At 36.2% G+C, this 18,575-nt stretch overlaps 1 protein-coding gene across 9 annotated transcripts in view; it reads right to left on the bottom strand.

Moving 5' to 3' along the window:
* The window catches only part of mid2 (midline 2), a 148,262-nt gene that overhangs the window by 3,758 nt on the left and 125,929 nt on the right, over nt 1–18,575 (bottom strand). For all 9 annotated transcript variants that reach the window (XM_051918462.1, XM_051918468.1, XM_051918466.1 and 6 more), the window contains 4 exons: nt 17,906–18,033; nt 17,593–17,736; nt 9,314–9,475; nt 1,274–1,481 (listed from right to left, as the gene is read on the bottom strand). In XM_051918462.1, the coding sequence (XP_051774422.1) occupies nt 1,274–1,481; nt 9,314–9,475; nt 17,593–17,736; nt 17,906–18,033 (642 nt within the window). The remainder of the gene's footprint in view (nt 1–1,273; nt 1,482–9,313; nt 9,476–17,592; nt 17,737–17,905; nt 18,034–18,575) is intronic.

The following is an 18,575-nucleotide window of genomic DNA, read 5'->3' as shown; positions in this document are numbered from 1 at the left end:
TTTTTGGGTGAACTAACCCTTTAATTTAATAGCACAGTGAATATTACACAAAACGTAAAAAAAAATTCTGAACAAAATTGTTTCTTTAAGCAAAAATCAGTATTTAGTGTGACCTCCTGTCACACACATGTCTCCTGGACTTCCATTTTCTCAAAGAAGAAACTCTGAGAAACTTCTCATCAGATTTTGAAAGTTTTCTTGGCCTTCCAGTCCTTTTCCGTTCCATTTAGGTTTAAGAGAGCCTGATTCCTGCTATAGTTTAAGTGTAAGGGGAGGTCACTAAATACTTGCCACTTTAGCCTATAAAAGTAGTATTTTTTTTTTTTTTTTTTTTTTTTCAGTTTTTTAATACTGCATACAAATTTTCTGTATTTTCTGGTTATGTTCTACTAAAGAAATAATTATATATGGTCATTATATGACTGCTAAAACAACATCTAATAGTGGCCTAAGACTTTTGCACAGTACTGTAAGTGTAATTAATATGTTTTTTATTTAGCATGTAGGGGACCCAGGTTCCCAAATCTCAACTTAATATTTAATTAATTTTAATACACAAACTAAAAATTCCACTGAAGTGATTGGTAGGGATGTCTCGAAGCCAAATACCTTATTTAGAATGCAAAAACAATGACTTTAATACAAATAATATTACTGAATAACAGAAAAATTATTTGCAAGAATGATTATCCAACAGGCACAAGGTGAAAATTATAACACAATGGTGAGTCTCTGAAGTCAGTCTGATTAAAGTGTGAACTTTATGAATAAAAATGAGCCAGTTGTGATTTTCAAGTACAGATTGGATGGGCACAATGTTCTCTTTTTACTGTGCATGTCTCAGTAATCTGGATTTGTCAAGAGGAACATTCAATTAAGATACTATTATACATATTTTCCACTTCTTGAAATGTCTGTTAACGTATTTCATGCCTTATATAGTGTGTATGAGGAGAGGAAAGAGTAAGTTTCAGATTAATAAGAGTGATTTTTTTTCTAAAACAAAACAAAAATGTGTGCTGGATGCCCATAGTCAACATCATGCATTTCTGTTGTGTGGAAAAAAGCAGCTTGGACATTTTGATACTATTTTTACAAGAATAAAATTCAAGCCATACAAGGGTTGGCAGGTAATGGCAAAATTTTCTGTTTATAGCAAAAATGATCTATGGAAAGTGTCACTCGACTGGAGCAGGGTACAAGCACAACCAAAACCACCTATTAACATAACAGTTACATGTGTTACAAGCCTGTAAAATCTGAAATCACTAACCATGTGGAGGCTCCCAGTAAAATCTCCCAGTAATGGCAGCCACTGTCGATGAAGACGTTGCCAGCGGCACCGTAGGATCCTGTTCCACTGAAGCGTTCTGGAGTGTGACTCTTCTTTAGGGAGCTTTCATCCTTCTCCATGGTCAGACAGTCATTGGAGAGGCGCAGCTTCTTATGGGCCGTTTTGGGGTCCAGTTTGAAAGGCTGACCTGAGGAGCAGAGAAGATGGAGATGGGTGAGATACAACAGGAACAAGTAATAAGAGCCAGTGGAATGAGTTTAGTGACCTGAGGAGAAACTCTCACTGGTCTGTTGGAATTTCCCAATTCATGCAATTTGTTAAATGTCAGTTCTAGCTCTTCTGGTTAATTACAGTAAGAGATGAGCGGTTGTGATAAAAGGCACAGTGTGTGAGAGAGTTAAAGAGAGAGAGAATCAAATGCTAAATGAAGTCAGCTAAGTACATGATTTGAGTTTTATATTTCTTGAAAAGCAGAGGTGACCCCGCAGACCCGACATTTAATTTTGGCACGTCTAAATCTTCCCATCCCCAGCGTAATGACTGACAATGCAGGAAAACAATCAGCTGTGCTCCGTCCTTGCCCACAAACCAATCATCTCAACCCAGACTGAGGTTTACTGCACCCAGATACGAAAGGTTCTGGCAACATGCTGCTGGAAGCCAATTACATTAACACGCTCTTGTCTTTGAACTGCTTATCGCTGTGAGCGCAGCCATTCTCAATACTCGTGCAGTCATGCCATTTTACAGCATGTGTTTGAGGGCACTAAGAAAAGCGATGCAGATGTACACACACACACACAGACACAGACACACACACAAACACGGCTACAAGCGAGAATCCCATGAAATGCTTATTGCCTGCTATATAAAACTGATGAACCTTTTAAGACAAAAAGGAGCAAAATGGCATAATTGTGCAGTGCAGGTGTCAGAAAAAAAGGTCGTTATTGTGTCTTGTTTATTTAAAAAGGAGTACTGAGTACTTAAAAAAAAGCATACTTTTATATACTTGAACTACTGGAAATTATACTGAACGTTTTTTTAAAAATATTTATTTCTGTGCATGAACATTACACTGAAAGCATGTAGTATTTCAAATCTTGGTTAGAAATATTAAAACAACAGTTGAAATATTAAAGTAGACTATATATATATATATATATATATATATATATATATATATATATATATATATATATAGCTAGTCTAGTTGCGAACTAGATTTATGACTGACGCCTGTGTCACATATATTCAAAGGTTTATTTGTAATGCACTAAAATGTGCATTTCACAATGACAACAACATAATTTGCAGTGTCAGCTGGGGCCATGACAAGACTGTACTGCAGCATTTTTCAGAACCATAAATAAGAAAGAAAGGAGAAGAGAAGAATTTTCACTTCAGAGGGCAAATTGTAGTATTGGACAACTTTCAACTTGCTTAGAATACATCCAGTCTACTTTTGATCTGCTAATGTGTTTCCTAACTTACTTGTTATCTTTTAAATTAAAGTTATTATATTACCAGTAATACATACATATATATATATATATATATATATATATATATATATATATATATATATATATATATATATATATATATATATACACACACACTACTACTACGTTCAAAAGTTTGGGATCGGTAAGATTTTTAATGTTTTTAAAAGAAGTTTCGTCTGCCCACCAAGGCTGCATTTATTTAATTAAAAATACAGTAAAAACAGTAATATTGTGAAATATTATTACAATTTAAAATAACTGTTTTCTATTTGAATTTATTTTACAAAGTAATTTATTCCTGTGATGCAAAGCTGAATTTTCAGCATCATTACTCCAGTCTTCAGTGTCACATGATCCTTCAGAAATCATTCTTATATGCTGATTTGCTGCTCAAGAAACATTTATGATTATTATAAATGTTGAAAACAGTTGTGTACTTTTTTTTTTTTTCAGGATTCCTTGATGACTTGATGAAAGTTCAAAAGAACGGCATTTATCTGAAATACAAAGCTTTTGTAACATTATACACTACCGTTCAAAAGTTTGGGGTTGGTAAGAATTTTTATTTTTATTTTTTTTGAAAAGGAATTAAAGAAATAAATACTTTTATTCAGCAAGGATGCATTAAATCGATCAAAAGTGACAGTAAAGACATTAATAATGTTACAAAAGATTATATTTCAAATAAACGCTGTTCTTTTGAACTTTCTATTCATCAAAGAATCCTGAAAAATAAATATTGTACACAAATATTTTGTACAATTATACACAAAAAATGTTTATTGAGCAGCAAATTAGCATATTAGAATGATTTCTGAAGGATCATGTGACACTGAAGACTGGAGTAATGATGCTGAAAATTCAGCTTTGCATCACAGGAATAAATTACATTTTAAATACTTAATTTCAATTGTAATAATATTTCACAATATTACTCTTTTTACTGTATTTTTAATTAAATAAATGCAGCCTTGGTGAGCAGATGAAACATCTTTTAAAAACATTAAAAATCTTACCGATCCCAAACTTTTGAACGGTAGTGTATACACATTATTCACAGTGTGACCTCACTGTTGGCTGGGCTCCTGCTCTTGGGCTGGGCTGCTATGGTGTGCTTTCTGCAGAGGAGGGGCGACTGCTGACAGCTTGAGTGATGTCTATGCTGTGCAGGATGAGTAAATATTTTTCCGAGATCTTTTAACAACAAATAAACATGGCTGCCCTTGGGGCTGCTTGTCATGTGATATTTCTCATATTGGCTTTATGTACGGTCACCAGCCGTGGCAGCTCTGATTAAACAGGAGAGGCCTCCTATAGGAACACAGTGTGACTCAACACACACACACACACACTTATTTAGTGTTTCTGTCATTCAAAATTCTACCTTCACAGGGCGGAGTAAACATGACATTAAAGTCTCCCGGAAAAATAGAAAAAACTTGAGCTGTCACTTGTTATTTTGCATAATGAGGTAAAAAAAGAGGAATTACCAGAATGTTACAGTTTGCTTAAAATATCCTGGGCTTCTCAAAGGTCATACGAAAATTTTACTTGTGAGCTACAACTTAAGCATCCACTTCACTTTTCAGTTTACAAGATCTATCAGAGCTCTAGAATGATAGTCAAAAGATGTAAAAGTGCCATCATATTAGCAAAATGTCACGGGCAAAAAAAGTCCATTGTCAATATAGCGATGTATGCAAATTCATTCCAGTTTGAGCCAGTTGCAAAATCTGTGTGGGGAAAAAATTTGCCCTCACGCAAAATTCCTGATCACATGGATCCCTATTGAAATGACTTGATTTCTCCCACGAAAACTCACCCCAAAAAAACTGTAAATGTGGCCACATCTTAAGTCTCAGTCTTTTATGGGTAGGATGTCACAGCACATTTGAACACTACATGAAATGACCATCGAAATGGACCATTATCGGTCAGTGTAGAGTTGCTAAATACAATGGGCCCGGAATGTATTTGGACTTTCAACAACAGAAATATAGGGATGGCAGTGAATTCATACATTTTGACCTACACTGAATCAGTTCTGCTCAAGTTCACACAGGTCTTCAATCAGAGCAACTACAGCTACTATGAACATGTTGCACTAAAGTCTAACAACCAGAAAGTTTTGCAGTACATTTAGTCTTTAATTTAAATACTGTTTATGTTGCAGAACTAAATACAAATGCTTTTCTTGAGAAATGTGCTCTGCTATCTATCTTTAAAAAGATATTTTGTTTTCTAATTTTATGACATTGGTAAAATTAGTATCCAAATACTTTTGGATGCAATTTATAATAATAAAAAAAACAAATTCTGATATAGCTGGGTGATACCATACAAAACACTGGTAACATAAGAGGAACAGTGCAAAAAACATCATTAAAATCATCAAAATTCTTTGAGACACAAAGAAAACACTTGTTCAAATAAAGAACAATAAATCCGGATTAATGATATGCTTGTCATTAACAGCCAAAGCAGAAGAGAGAACACAAGAAGAAAGAGGGTCCATTTGAGGAATAAAAAATAGATCAGTGGGAATGAAAAAGTGTAAGACAGAGTGTCCAGACTTGAGTTTGTGTGCAGAACCCTGCTGCTGCCTGTATTATAGATCTCAGCAATGCCTTTTGAACATATTATCTCATCCAAAGTTCAGCTGGAAAAACCAAACTTTGATTTCAAAACAACCTGCAAAGAGCCATTTGATGTCTTCCAGTTCTTGCTCTGTAAGCCTGGCTGCGCTTCAGGAACAGTCACGTAGACCCTGGTGATGGACCGGGGGATGGAGAAGCAGGAGCAGGGATGGTAAATAAAGAGGAAGGATGGACACAGTTTTCCACCGTATCTATTCTATTCACTACACTGGATTTTTCAGGTTTTCTTTTGGTGTACGTCCAAAAAATTCTAAATAATCAATTGAAACAATGGGTCAAGAGTGAGTAAACTCTCCTCTCATTGGTCAGCATTAGTGGTCATCAGTCAGGATGGATAGACTACATTGTATGGGTCAAAATTATCGATATTAAGTAAAGATCATGTTCCATGAAGATATTTTGTAAATTTCGTACTGTAAATATATCAAAAATGTATTTTTGTAAGTAATACGCATTGCTAAGGACTTCATTTGGACAACTTTAAAGGCGATTTTCTCAATATTTAGATTTTTTTGCATTCTCAGATTCCAGATGTGTGTGTATATATATATATATATATGTGTCCAAATTGATCAGCATACATACTTGTGTAGGGTGACATATATTATACATCTCAACTGCTTGATTGCTTGTATCGGTGCAAAAACTATATTATCGCCCAGCTCTAATCTGCTAATTGTGACTATAAGGCAAGAAGATATTAAGATATTATATCTATGATTTTCTGTAAAGCTGCTGTGAAACAATGTGTATTGTGAAAAGCATTATACAAATAAATTTGACTTGAAATTGATATAAAATTACTTATATAAAGATAAAAACAGTCCACTTGCCTCATTAATATTAAATAATTACATTAAAAGTCAAGAATGGGGCATTTGAAGCTAAAGGGATCCTGCTTCTTGGCCCCTGTATACATCAAAATTGAGCGGCCCTGTGATACAATCACTTCTACATCTTCTCTGCCCTTGCAAATTACAGTCGCCACTTAAAGGCTTCTGAGAAATTAATTGTAGATGATAAAGCATGAGCTCTAGGATTCAACTGGGGGTTGAGCACGCTCTCACTCTGGATTCCTGAATCAAACAGGAAGTGATTATGTAAATGTCTTTAAATAGCAATTCTCTTGAGATGGGGGGAGGTGTCTGGACTTTCACGGTCGAGTAGGCATGGCAAGTATGCATGTGCCAGAGAAAATGTGAAACGCAGAATTGGCCCAAAGTCAGTTTCCTTTTTTATATTGTCAGATGGGAAGAAGGCACAGCTGTAGCAAATGACTTTCTTTGATGATGCAAGGGTTAAAATGTCTTCTCTGGTGAATACAATAAACAGCAAGCCTTCGATTTCCTACTTTGAATTTCAATGCTACTATAGTACGAAGAAAGAAAGTTATACTTTGGCTAGGTTTCCCAAAGCATTTAGTAGAAAAATAGTGCTTAATCTCTGTGGCACATTTCCCAATGGCAGCATTATCTAAGTAGCACATACTGTTCAAAAGTTTGGGACCAGAATAACTTTTTTAAAAAGGAATTTATACGTTTATTCCGTAAGGGTGCATTAAAATTGATCAAAAGTGACATTAAAGACATTTATAATGTTACAAAAGATTTCTATTTCAAATAAATGCCATTATTTTAAACTTTTACTTTTAAATGTATTACGGTTTCCACAAAAATATTAAGCATGTTTTCAACATTAATAATAACAAGAAATGTTGTTCAAATATGACCTTGATCTGATTAAAGCTCTAGGAGGAGATTGTTACAAGTACAACGTCTGGAAATGGCAAAAACTGCAAAAATTTTGCAGAGAAAATTCAAAATATCTCACTTCCTGTTGGGTTTTCAGATTTTGCACCCAGGGACTTTTTTGTAGGTATTGGGCTGTTACATGTGTCTACCGAATTTCATACCTGTACGTGAAACGTAGCGCGAAATGGTGCTTAATTGAAATTTTGTAGGTGGCGCTATTGAGCCATTTTGCCCCGCCTAATTTTGAAACCCATATCAGATGTAAATTTTCACCACTTCTGACTCAAAAACAACACAAAAACATTTGAAAGGGCTCAGATTTTGAGTCTAAATATCAGTGAACTGTAGAGCAACATATATACGCTTTCCTACATTTTCATAGGACAGGCTTTCACAGCACAATACAGACACTGAAGCTTTGTGTGTGTCTGGGGGAAAATGACATTTAATGGCACCACTGTCTAAAAACAGCATTATTACAGTAACAAAAAAGACCTGTGGGTGGTGAGTGATGGAAAAAAAACAGAGAGAGAGATATACTGCTGCGGTATTCTCACAGAAGCTTGAGGAACCATGAGAAAGGAGCGGGCCGAGAGGAAGAAACAGACAATGAAAATGAGCGAGAGAGGAATGTTTGCCGTTTCCTCCACAGATTCCTGTATTTCTCTCTCCAACTCCTCCACAAGGCCGCTGGGAGACTCTGATGCAATAACCCATTTGAATGCTGTCACCTGGTGCCCTGTATCTTGATTGAGTTCTTTGCCGTGAGAAGGCTGGGAGACGTCTGACAGTTTATGTGAGGGACCTGGGCTTTCCCAGATCTCTCTCTCTCTCACACACACACAGGGTTTGACACCAAACCAACTGATGGTTTCCATTATTTGCATGCTCGGGTGCCTGTCACAGATGGAACACCGATTAAGGTATTGAGCGGTTGAGTATGACAGATCTGCTGCATTTACACTGATGTACGACCACCATATCTACTAGGATTCTGGATAGAAGACCTAAGAGGAGCTGACTGGTGTGTTTGGCCTGATTTATCACTCAAATAATCTGCAGATAATTTGATATTATTTGTGTCAGTCCATAAATCTGCCCACAAATATCCTGTTAGTGGAAGGTTATGAGGGCATATTTTCCATTTACAAATATTTGGCTAATCTTGAGTACATATTGTGTACAATAAATGCTCATTTTAGGAACATATAGAGTAGGGGTGTAACGATACATCGTTATATCGAGATATCACGATATAAAAATGTGGTGATATGTACAGTGATGTAAATGATGTGATTTGCGATATAGAGTTAGTTTTATCCAAGGCTCAGTTTACTGTATTTATAAGGTATAATTCTCCCAAAAATTTAAATTCTGTCATCACGTACTCACCCTCATGTTGTTTCAAACCTATATGATTTTCGTTCAACTTCCAAACACAAATGAAGATATTTTTATGAAATCTAAAAGATTTCTGTCCCTCCATTTAAATTCCATTCCTTTAAAACTTCCAAAAAATGTCATAAAGTCATCGTAAAAATAATCAGTCAAGTGGTCTAATCCAAATCCAAGTCTTCTGAAGAGACACGATGGCTTTATATGATGAAGATATTTACAATTTTCGCTCTTGCAAACTATTCTAACCCAAACTTTTCCACTTAAGACTGAAAGAGTTATCAGAAGCTTGATGGTGGTGATGCTGAAGTCATATGATTGTGTAATCTGTTTATTTCTGCTGACTGTATTTAGGCTTCAAAATTGTGTTATGTTCATTTCTGCAGATTATCATGATAAACAAAACATGTAAGAATCATAAACTTCTGTTAGTCACAGAGCTAATTTTCTATAATAATCCAAAAGCCAATGGAAAATGGCTTTTTGCCAAGGGAATCAAGGTGATGATAACTTCTGTGTGACCTACAAAAATACGTCATCCCTGCAGCGCTATATATTTCTGATTAAATGTTGAATAAATATTGCATAAAATAAATGTTCATTTTGGGAATATATAAAATTCATAATTTCTAGATATTGGCATCAGCTATTGAAATGCATGAATTTTATTGATCCTTGCTTTGCACAGCTCATGAGGACTGGACTTACTGTTGGTTTTGAGGCGAGCAGGTTCACTGTTTCTGCTGCCTGCCTGGTTGATAGCCTTGACGAAAAAGATGTAACGGGTGCCGCTCTGTAGGCCGTGGACTGTGTAGTGATTCTGCTTGATATTGGGCACAATCATCCAGCTATCTACAGAGTTATACAGACCTGCAAGACAAAAGAAAGAGCACAACATTAAGGACAGATGTCAGGTACTTTTTCAATTGCTCTTAGTCAGGACTGTGGCAACATAAAAGAGCAGTGCAATAATTACCACTTGCAAATAAATGTTTGAACATATTGAGGGAACGGTACATATGAAGTTCATTATTCAAGGCATGTCTATTACTGTTTGATGTGAAAACACATATAGCACACATTCGGAGAGATACTCGGGATGTTTGCCTCAGGCAAACAGAGATGCCCCCTAAGCTAGTTTCTCATGGTGAACCATTTGCCCAGAATGCCCTTAGGAAACATCAAGACTGGCATTGCCACTCAAGGTATTAAAATATCTAAAAATGTAATAAATGTATATATTTTTTATTCTGGCATGATTTTATAACATCATGTATTAACATAGTGCAAAATGGTATTAAAATTATGTGTAGAAGTTGTTGTTTTGTTATTAGAAAGAATGTCCAGAAAAAGTAATTTCATTGATGTCATTCGGAGTAACCAATAGAGTACATCAGAGATGACGTGTTTTTGTAGGCCAACCCCGGCGCACGGGTTCCCTTGATCGAAAGCCTATGCATTTTTCCCATAGACTTTTGGAAAATCGCAAAAAATAAGCTCTGTGTTTAACAAAGGGTTATGTCACTTGCACGTTTTGTCTATCAAGATAATCTTTACAAGTTAACACAACATTTATACATTTTGAAGCCTAAATAAAGTCGTCAGATATAAAAAGCTAACAGTAGGCTATAAACGGACTACAGCACACCATGGTCGTGGATCAATGTCACCACCTCCAAGCTTCCTCAAACTTTATTTAGAAAACAACTTTATTTAAAAACATGCTCGCTGATTATGATCTGCGCTGTGTATGAATACTTATCCACTTTTTCATGAGAAATTCTGTCCAAATTTCCTGTTTGTCATGATGACGTCTAAAGACCCCGCCAAAGGAAGTAGTCCCTTTTAGCAACAGCCATTTTTAAGACACAATAAAGGTTTTAAAAAACCAATAAGCGGGTTATAACTGGTCATAGATCAAAACGTGAAAATATTTAGAGGCTTTGTTAACTACAGACCTTATTTCAGGCGATTTAGCAAAAACCCATTCAAAAAACCCATTGACTTTAGGGCGATGGAACCGGAAGTCCTAAAATGCTAACTCGCTTCTGGGTTTTGCCTACAAAAACACGTCATCTCTGAGGTACTCAATATAAAGAGACCAAGTCATGTGGTCAATATCATGTGACAGGATGTGACATCATTCAGACACCTGCAAAGGACCACATGATCGTGAAGCAAAGTAACTATCTCTTTTTTAACTGTTTGAAAAATTCATGTTTTCATACTCATGTCCCGAAACATCAGGTCATTCGGTGCGACCGCTATAAAACATGGAAAATGTTGTAATATTTTAAAAACTTGTCCTAAATATAAAATGTTTGACTGTCCTTTTGCTAGCTAGCTAGCTAGATACCAGCCTGTTAGCATTGTTTGAAAATATCGTCATTCGGTATAACCAAAAGTGTCAGTAAAACTGAAATTTTGGTTAAAACAAATGACTTTTTTGGTGACAAATTTTGTCCATATTGTAAAAAATGACAAAAGAAGTGTTAATTGATTATAAAAACCACATGACCTCATTGTCAACACTTAATAAAACTTCAAAATTAATTATATCTCCATTATGTTTTTTAATACTTTTAAAAACCTTATTCGTCAATGACCCATATATGTGTGTGTGTGTGTCCCGTGCTGGCAAAATGAGTCAGAATGCGCACGAGCTACAGGCAAAACAAGAAAATGTCAATCTTGATCGAAATTGAGGTTTTCAAAAAAAATGAGTTCATTAAGCCCTCGTCTAGCGATCCCAATGCTCCAAAAATCAATTAAACATCTAAAAGTATTTTTATTTGTATGTTTTCTGAGAGGAGTACCTTTCCTTCGACCATGAAAAATGCAGTTTTTCTCTGCTCGCTTCTGGATGACTGGAGCTTCCCCTCAGCACCAAGTTTGGTACGTTTTAAAGCGCAGCATTCCAACTTTGTGAATATTCATAGCGAATTCTCGATGGTATGAGTCTGAAACAACGAAATGTGATTTTCAAACTCATGCTGATGTAAACAAAACGATCTTACTCGCGCTGACTGACAGATCCGAAGCGCCAGCACAAAGACGCCACAGACAGCGCGCGATCCCACACACAGATATTTTATTATTATTTTTTTTTTAATCTGTCAATAATATATATAAAAATAAATCTAATAAAAATCCATATTGAACATCTTTCAGCCGGCACAAAATGTCCCTTTCGCAAAGATATTTACTGCATCATTCAGCCGAATGGAAACCACATGTCTAAAGAATTGTTGCCTGCTTATAAATGTAACTGCACATTATATCTGTAAGTATCTGTAAGTAAATGATCACTGGACAAAAAAGAAAGCGACACATGTAAAGTATTAACTATTTGCTTCCACCATCTGCATGTGTCTAATATTTTTTTCATGAGCAAAAAAAGTCATTTGATCCATGTCCATAACAAAAAAGGCGTTTGATGTTGTTGTTTGATGAATTGAATTAGAATAGCAAACTACAATATGCTGCTTACATTGTAAATTCTCTGCTGTTGCTTGACATTCAGAGGGAGAGAGACTTCAAAGAGGGGCAGATGAAGGTATGTGTCACTGGCAGTGTGAATAGGGATCCTAGACTGTGTATAAGTGAGTGTGTGTGTGTGTTGGCAGATGAAAGAGAGCCAAAACACAAGACTGGAACAGGGCTGCTCCCAATACTGTCCGCAAATCTAAACTAGCCTTTGATGCTTCTATTGTGTGTGTGTGTGTGTGTGTGTGTGTGTGTGTGTGTGTGTGTTTCCATGACTGTCCAAGATGTCATCTATGCCAATAGGACACATTATAAGAAGAATTAATCCTGGTACGTATGTGCATGTGATATGATTCCATGACATGAACGCATTTTCCTACAGCTGTAAAAAACATACAGTCACATTCATTGCAATAATGTCCCACTTCTTATTGGTGGCCACTGTGGACTGTGTCTTCATTTCACATTCACATTCTTGGGCAGCTCTCCAAAGCCCAGCTTATGAATATCTTAAGGTACAAAGACCAAGGCTTTGGCAGTAACCGCTGACAAATAATAAACGCCCTAAAAAGCAACAGAAACCCTGCAGCACAATCCACCATCTTACCATGGCAAACAACATCATGCAAACATAATATGACACTTAATCAATGCCTGGCTGACCAGTCCTGTGATTATCTGTGCTTTGAAATTCACTTCAGTTATAGGATGAGAAATATCCACCACCAAGGCTGAGGATAAATCATAGAAGCAGGGCAGGAATATTGTGAGAATGATGCAGAAGTGTGCATCAACCAGAAAGCTGCGTTCAACTTTGAACATGTTATTTAAGATATATCTTCAAGAGTAGATTTACAACCTTTCTAGATCATAAACATTGTGAAAACAGCTGAATGACATTCCAAAATCTGACAGGGAAGATTCAGTGATGTATAAAACCATTGCACAAATGGTCTAAATTCTCCTAAAGCTGCAGTACTGGACCAACAAATTGTAAGGAAGCTAAATTAATTGATACATTGATAATAAATTGATTCTGCCTACCTTCTATACTCATGTGGACCTTCTAAACACATTAGTTTGACCTCAAATAAGCAAACAAAATGTTTCTTATTAATATTTGTCCTTAGAATAGATTTTTATAGGTCTTTTTCTTACATGTCAGAGCTGATTGCAGTTTCTTCATCAAAACCAATTCATATGAGCTCCACAATCAACAATACTTACCTGTGAGAATGAATAAACATATCTGACAGCTAAAGGTCACCAGCTCTTTGCTGAGGCACTAAACACATAACCAGACCAGAATACAATATAATCAAATATGAAATATGTGCAATCTAGAAGATATAGATAAACAGAGTTAAAATTTTAAAATGTAAAAGTTAAAATGTAGGTAAAAGATCAGGACTGAACGAAGCCGTTTTGGTGATCATTGACATCCACTGTATAGACAATTTACAGGTATATACTCTCTTTTCAACCCAAGTTGGGTTGAAAAAGGCGATTGGGTTGTTTTAACCCAGCAGTTGTGTAGTTTTATTTAACTCAATTAAATTACTGTATTGCTTGCGTAAAATGAACCCAAAGTATGTTGGAAATTAACATTTATTTATATGTTTAATAAATGAACACATGAAACATTAGTTTAATTAATAAAAATTAAGCAATAAACATCTATTAAATTGCTTATTAATAAATGTTCATATTTGATTATTATTGTTGCCTCTAGTAATTATGTGTCTGATTTTTAACCAATTTTTGGTTAATTTTAAGCCAGCTGTATAGCAATTTTTAAACAATAGTTGGGTTAAATAAAACTGCCCAGCATGTTGGGCAAACATTTAACCCAACCGCTGGGTTAAAACAACCCATTCGCTATATATATATATCAAAATAAATTATTTTGTGTTGCACAGAAGTATGTATCCTTGTAATTTCTGACTTGCTGATATTACATACACACTGTAAAAAATAGAATACTATGTCATGTTTATTTACAATGTTACTTGCTGTTTCTTTGTAATTACTTGCTGTTTGTAATTGCGGTTTCTTTTGTGAAATTTACTTGCAATTTATGAGTGAAAATTGTTTCAAAGTAAATCCTATCCATTGTTTTTTTTCAGTGTAGTAGCTGACTACTAGTACAAGCTCTCTTCCTGTCAACACACTCTCACTGCTCTCTGCGTGGGTTTGTCTACTGTATATACAAGATTTGTTGGGTTTTTCAAGGTCGCACAGCACATTGAGCTAGTGTTTTGTGAGGACATGCATAATCAAACAAACTAGACTTTTAAAACAGACAAACAGAATCAGATGACCATAATATTTGTTCATTTGTTACACTGGTTTGACCTCATTGCTGTTTGCAACAACTGTCAGCTTTACAGTTGTTCGACCACATGTTTGCTGGCCCTAGTAACATCCACGTCTCTCCTGTTTTCTATAAACTACCCATGAGTCACGGCACACATCCCTGAGCTAGAGGTGCGCACGTCAGATTAGGTGATGTGGCCCATTTCCTCTGCAAGGACAGCGGCATTTGCATACTGTTTGCTGCAGGTTAGCATGCCAGTCCAGCGGCTTGTATCACTATCAATCAATGTCACAATGAGAGCGGAGCAAAGAGCATTAGCTCGTGTCAGATCTAATCAGGGCTGATGCCAGGCCAGTGCCCTCACTTTCACAGGGCTGACGATAAAGTCCGCAGACAAACCTGAGCTACTTTTCAACAGTACCTCAAATGACTCTCTTCCCAAATGACAAAGCAAAGGAGCTTTCCTGCTTATAAAGGAATAGTTCACCCAAAAATTAAAATTTTGTCATTACTTATTCACCCTCAAGTGGTTCCAAATCTGTGTTCAATGCAGTCAATTATTCAATCATCCATTGATCAAAAATACAATAAATGATACCATTTCATTTTTTCCCCCTTTTTGCATATATTTTAAAATGTAATTAGGGGTTCAAACCCTATTGTAATTGTTAAAATTTCCAAGGATCAGCATTCTCCCCTAAAAGTGATCGGGCAGACCAAACCGTAAGTCGTAGAGACTTGAAACTTTGAGGGCCGGTAGTATTACACCGTCTACAACGTCAGCAAGACTAACCCCAATTGGCCTGATGGCTACAGTGGTGAGAAGTACAAAATTCGCTCATAACTCCTGAACCAGTAGGCGTAGGCTCAAGTGTCTTGTATCGTTGAAATCCTTGACTCAAGATGGAAAAAATTCGCAATTCGAATTTTTTTTAAGGTATTTTGGATTTTTTTGAAAAACCTACTTTGCCAACTAGTCTTAGGTTTTTGGCCCGATTGGAACCAAACCAGTGCAACGAGATTCTCCGCAGTCTGATTGTCAATAATTATAAAAAAATTTGAAATTTCGATTCACGGACCCTAAGGGCCGCCAAAACGTTCGGAGTGGGTGGAGTCACATTTACTAAAATGGCTATAACCCGTGAACGGAATGACATATTTTCACAAATCTTGGCACACCTATGTAAGACCTCATTCTGTGGTCGCGTGAAAAAGGACGCGGCGACTGGCCACTTGGTGGTGCTATAACAGGAAAAAAACATGAAAATGGCTATAACTACTTCACTGTTAGTCCGATTGACTTTAAAATTGGCATGCAGTGTCTTTGTCCGAGGTGCCATGATTGTCTCTAAGCACATTGACGTATCTTAAAAAACATCTCAGCCATCGGCCAATGAATTTTGAGCAGCTATCAGACAAAGTTAAAGGAGGAAGATTGGAATGAAACTCGCTGGGCCTGATTGACTCACAGCCCTAGATGCCTGTAAGAAATTCGAAATAAATCGGCCACCGGGGGGCGCCTTTGCGTTTTTAACGTGCGTAAAGGATTGTGCATCGAGCAATTTTTTGCACACGTCCACAACATTCGTATCATGTGGTAGACCTCCTTATTCAACCTCTATAACTGTTAAAAAGCTTTGAAAACTATATAATTCCTATGGTACATTGCCTGTCTTTGCTGTAAATTATGTTTTCCATCTATGATCGAGATGGTTACAGGCTTGCTAATTAAAAAATAATATAATTTTTAACCATGTGCTTATAGGGCTTAAAGCGCTTGAACCCCGATAATTTTGTTCCTGTGATGGTAAAGCTGAATTTTCAGCATCATTACTCCAGTCTTCAGTGTCACATGATCCTTCAGAAATCATTCTAATATGTTGATTTGATGTATTTTTTTTCCTACTATGGAAGTCAATGGGTGCCATCAACTGTTTGGTTACCTTCATTCTTTAAAATATCTTCTTTTGTGTTCAACAGAAGAAAGAAACTCATACAGATTTGGAACCACTTGAGGGTGAGTAAATAATGTTAAGTAAGGTGAACTATCCCTTTAAGTCTATTTTACAGCTAATCTATTCTATTAGCTTGAGTTTTGCCTGATTCACATGAATTCTGGCCATGTTTAATTGATCACGAAAGGTTGGCTTTCCAGTCATGGCAGCTGTGCAATTACACATATTGGACTTGAGTGCACTGCAGGGGAAATGTATAGATTTTTACATAGCACATGACTATTATTTTGTATGTCAAAGGAACGCTACTGGCATACATACTGCGGGATCACAATAAATGATTGTTATGAAAAAGACCCTGCATGTTATCCAGCCTGAGCCCTTGAATATTATGCTTTTACTGATGGATTGCAAAATGTAATACACTTTTGCTAAAGGGAACATAAAACAAGCCATCAATTTTACTGGCCTTCAAATATGATAAACAATAATAATAATAATAATAATAAACAATACAAACATTATTCCATTAAAAATGGCTTGAAACTACATGTGATTGAACCTCCTCACAGAAGGAAATCCATCTACAGCTGATAGATCTTCTCTGGGGGCCGGAGTATGTTTTGAAGCCACTTTCCTTGACTTGGCCAACAGCTGAGAAAATGCATCAGCAAAGGCTCACATTTCTTCTCATGGGAATGAAGCGTACGCATCTAAGAATTGCAGCATTTAAGCATCCGCATTCAAAGATGCAATGCTGTAAAAAGGTCTGGGAAGAAAGCATTCCTCTCAATTTCTGTGTCTGTTTGTTTGTATCCTCTAAGGAGCCTGCGGTAACTCAGTGGATGTTCCTGGGCTTCTAAACTATCAGCGGTTGAAATGAATATACTGTGTTTGTTACCGAAGCGGGCTGAATGGAAACTGAGGAGCAGGTTGGCGAGTGAGAGAGGAAAATGCTGTCTCTTCACTGTCCAAGCTCAAGCAATTAAGCAACTCTTTTACTCCACAGATACGTAAAAGCAAGACTTAGTACTTTTACTTAAAAGGGATATATCTGGAGATTTATAATAAAAGTTATAAAATGTTCCTATTCAGCCTATGTAAAGTAACTTTGATGTCACTAGATGCTTTAATGTAAATGTTGTGTACAGAAGCAAAACCAGTTAAATGAGAGATTCATGATAGAACAGTGAGATACTGTGCTGTGTAAGGCATGTATTTAGACTCACTGATGAAGTTGGTCTGGCCAGTGTAGATGGTGTACTGAAGCTCATAGGAGGTGACGCTGAATTCATCTTCAGAAGTCCAGTGCACTGTAATGGTGTCATGAGAGGCCGTGCAGAGCTCTTCACGTATAGAGGGAGGGTTGGGTGCTGGAAAAGAAGGCAATCGTCAAGACAGGGTGTATTGATTTGGTTCTGCAAAAAGGATGGCTGATGTAATTCTGGACATATCCTAGATACACCATGTATTCATTAACTTTGCATTACATACACAGAAAACACTTGTGGAAGGTGGTTTCAGATTTCTCACTGATTTTACCTGTCAAGTAATCCAGTCCTTCCAGGATTTTCTTTTCTCTGGAGAAATCAAGGGCAAAATTGTCAAAGGCCTCGTTCAGATTGACGTCTGGGATGAGGACCTGGGAGGAGGCGGTGGCCATGGCAACTCTGCGTGGAAAGAGAGGAACTGGCAATTAATTTATAAATGTTTCTATGTACAACAGTCTATTTACAGGCTATAAGGCTGGATGTGACAGAAATTATAAACAGCATCTGGCAGCACTCAAAAGCAGAGAAATGTGTGTGACAAATTCAAATAATACAGAAGACAGTGCAGTCAGTAGGGAGGCCATTGTACCAGAATTTCAGAAGTCTCTTCTACTCATCAAGCCTGTGTTTATTTGCTCAAAAATACATAAAAACAGTAATATTGTGAAATATTATTACCATTTAAAATAATGGTTTTCTATTTTAATATACTTTAAAATATAATTTATTTCTGTGATGCAAAGCTGAATTGTCAGCATCATTACTCCAGTCTTCAGTGTCACATGACCCTTCAGAAATCATTCTAATATGAAGATTTATCAATGTTGGAAACAGTTGTGCTGTTTAATAATTTTTTATAATCTGTGATACTTTTTCAGGATTCATTGATGAATTTATTTGATGAGCATTTATTCAAAATAGAAATCTTTTCTAACAATATA

This window comes from Ctenopharyngodon idella, chromosome 14 (genome assembly GCF_019924925.1).
Source record: "Ctenopharyngodon idella isolate HZGC_01 chromosome 14, HZGC01, whole genome shotgun sequence".
Lineage (NCBI taxonomy): Eukaryota > Metazoa > Chordata > Actinopteri > Cypriniformes > Xenocyprididae > Ctenopharyngodon > Ctenopharyngodon idella.
This window is presented reverse-complemented; position numbering and strand designations above follow the sequence as displayed.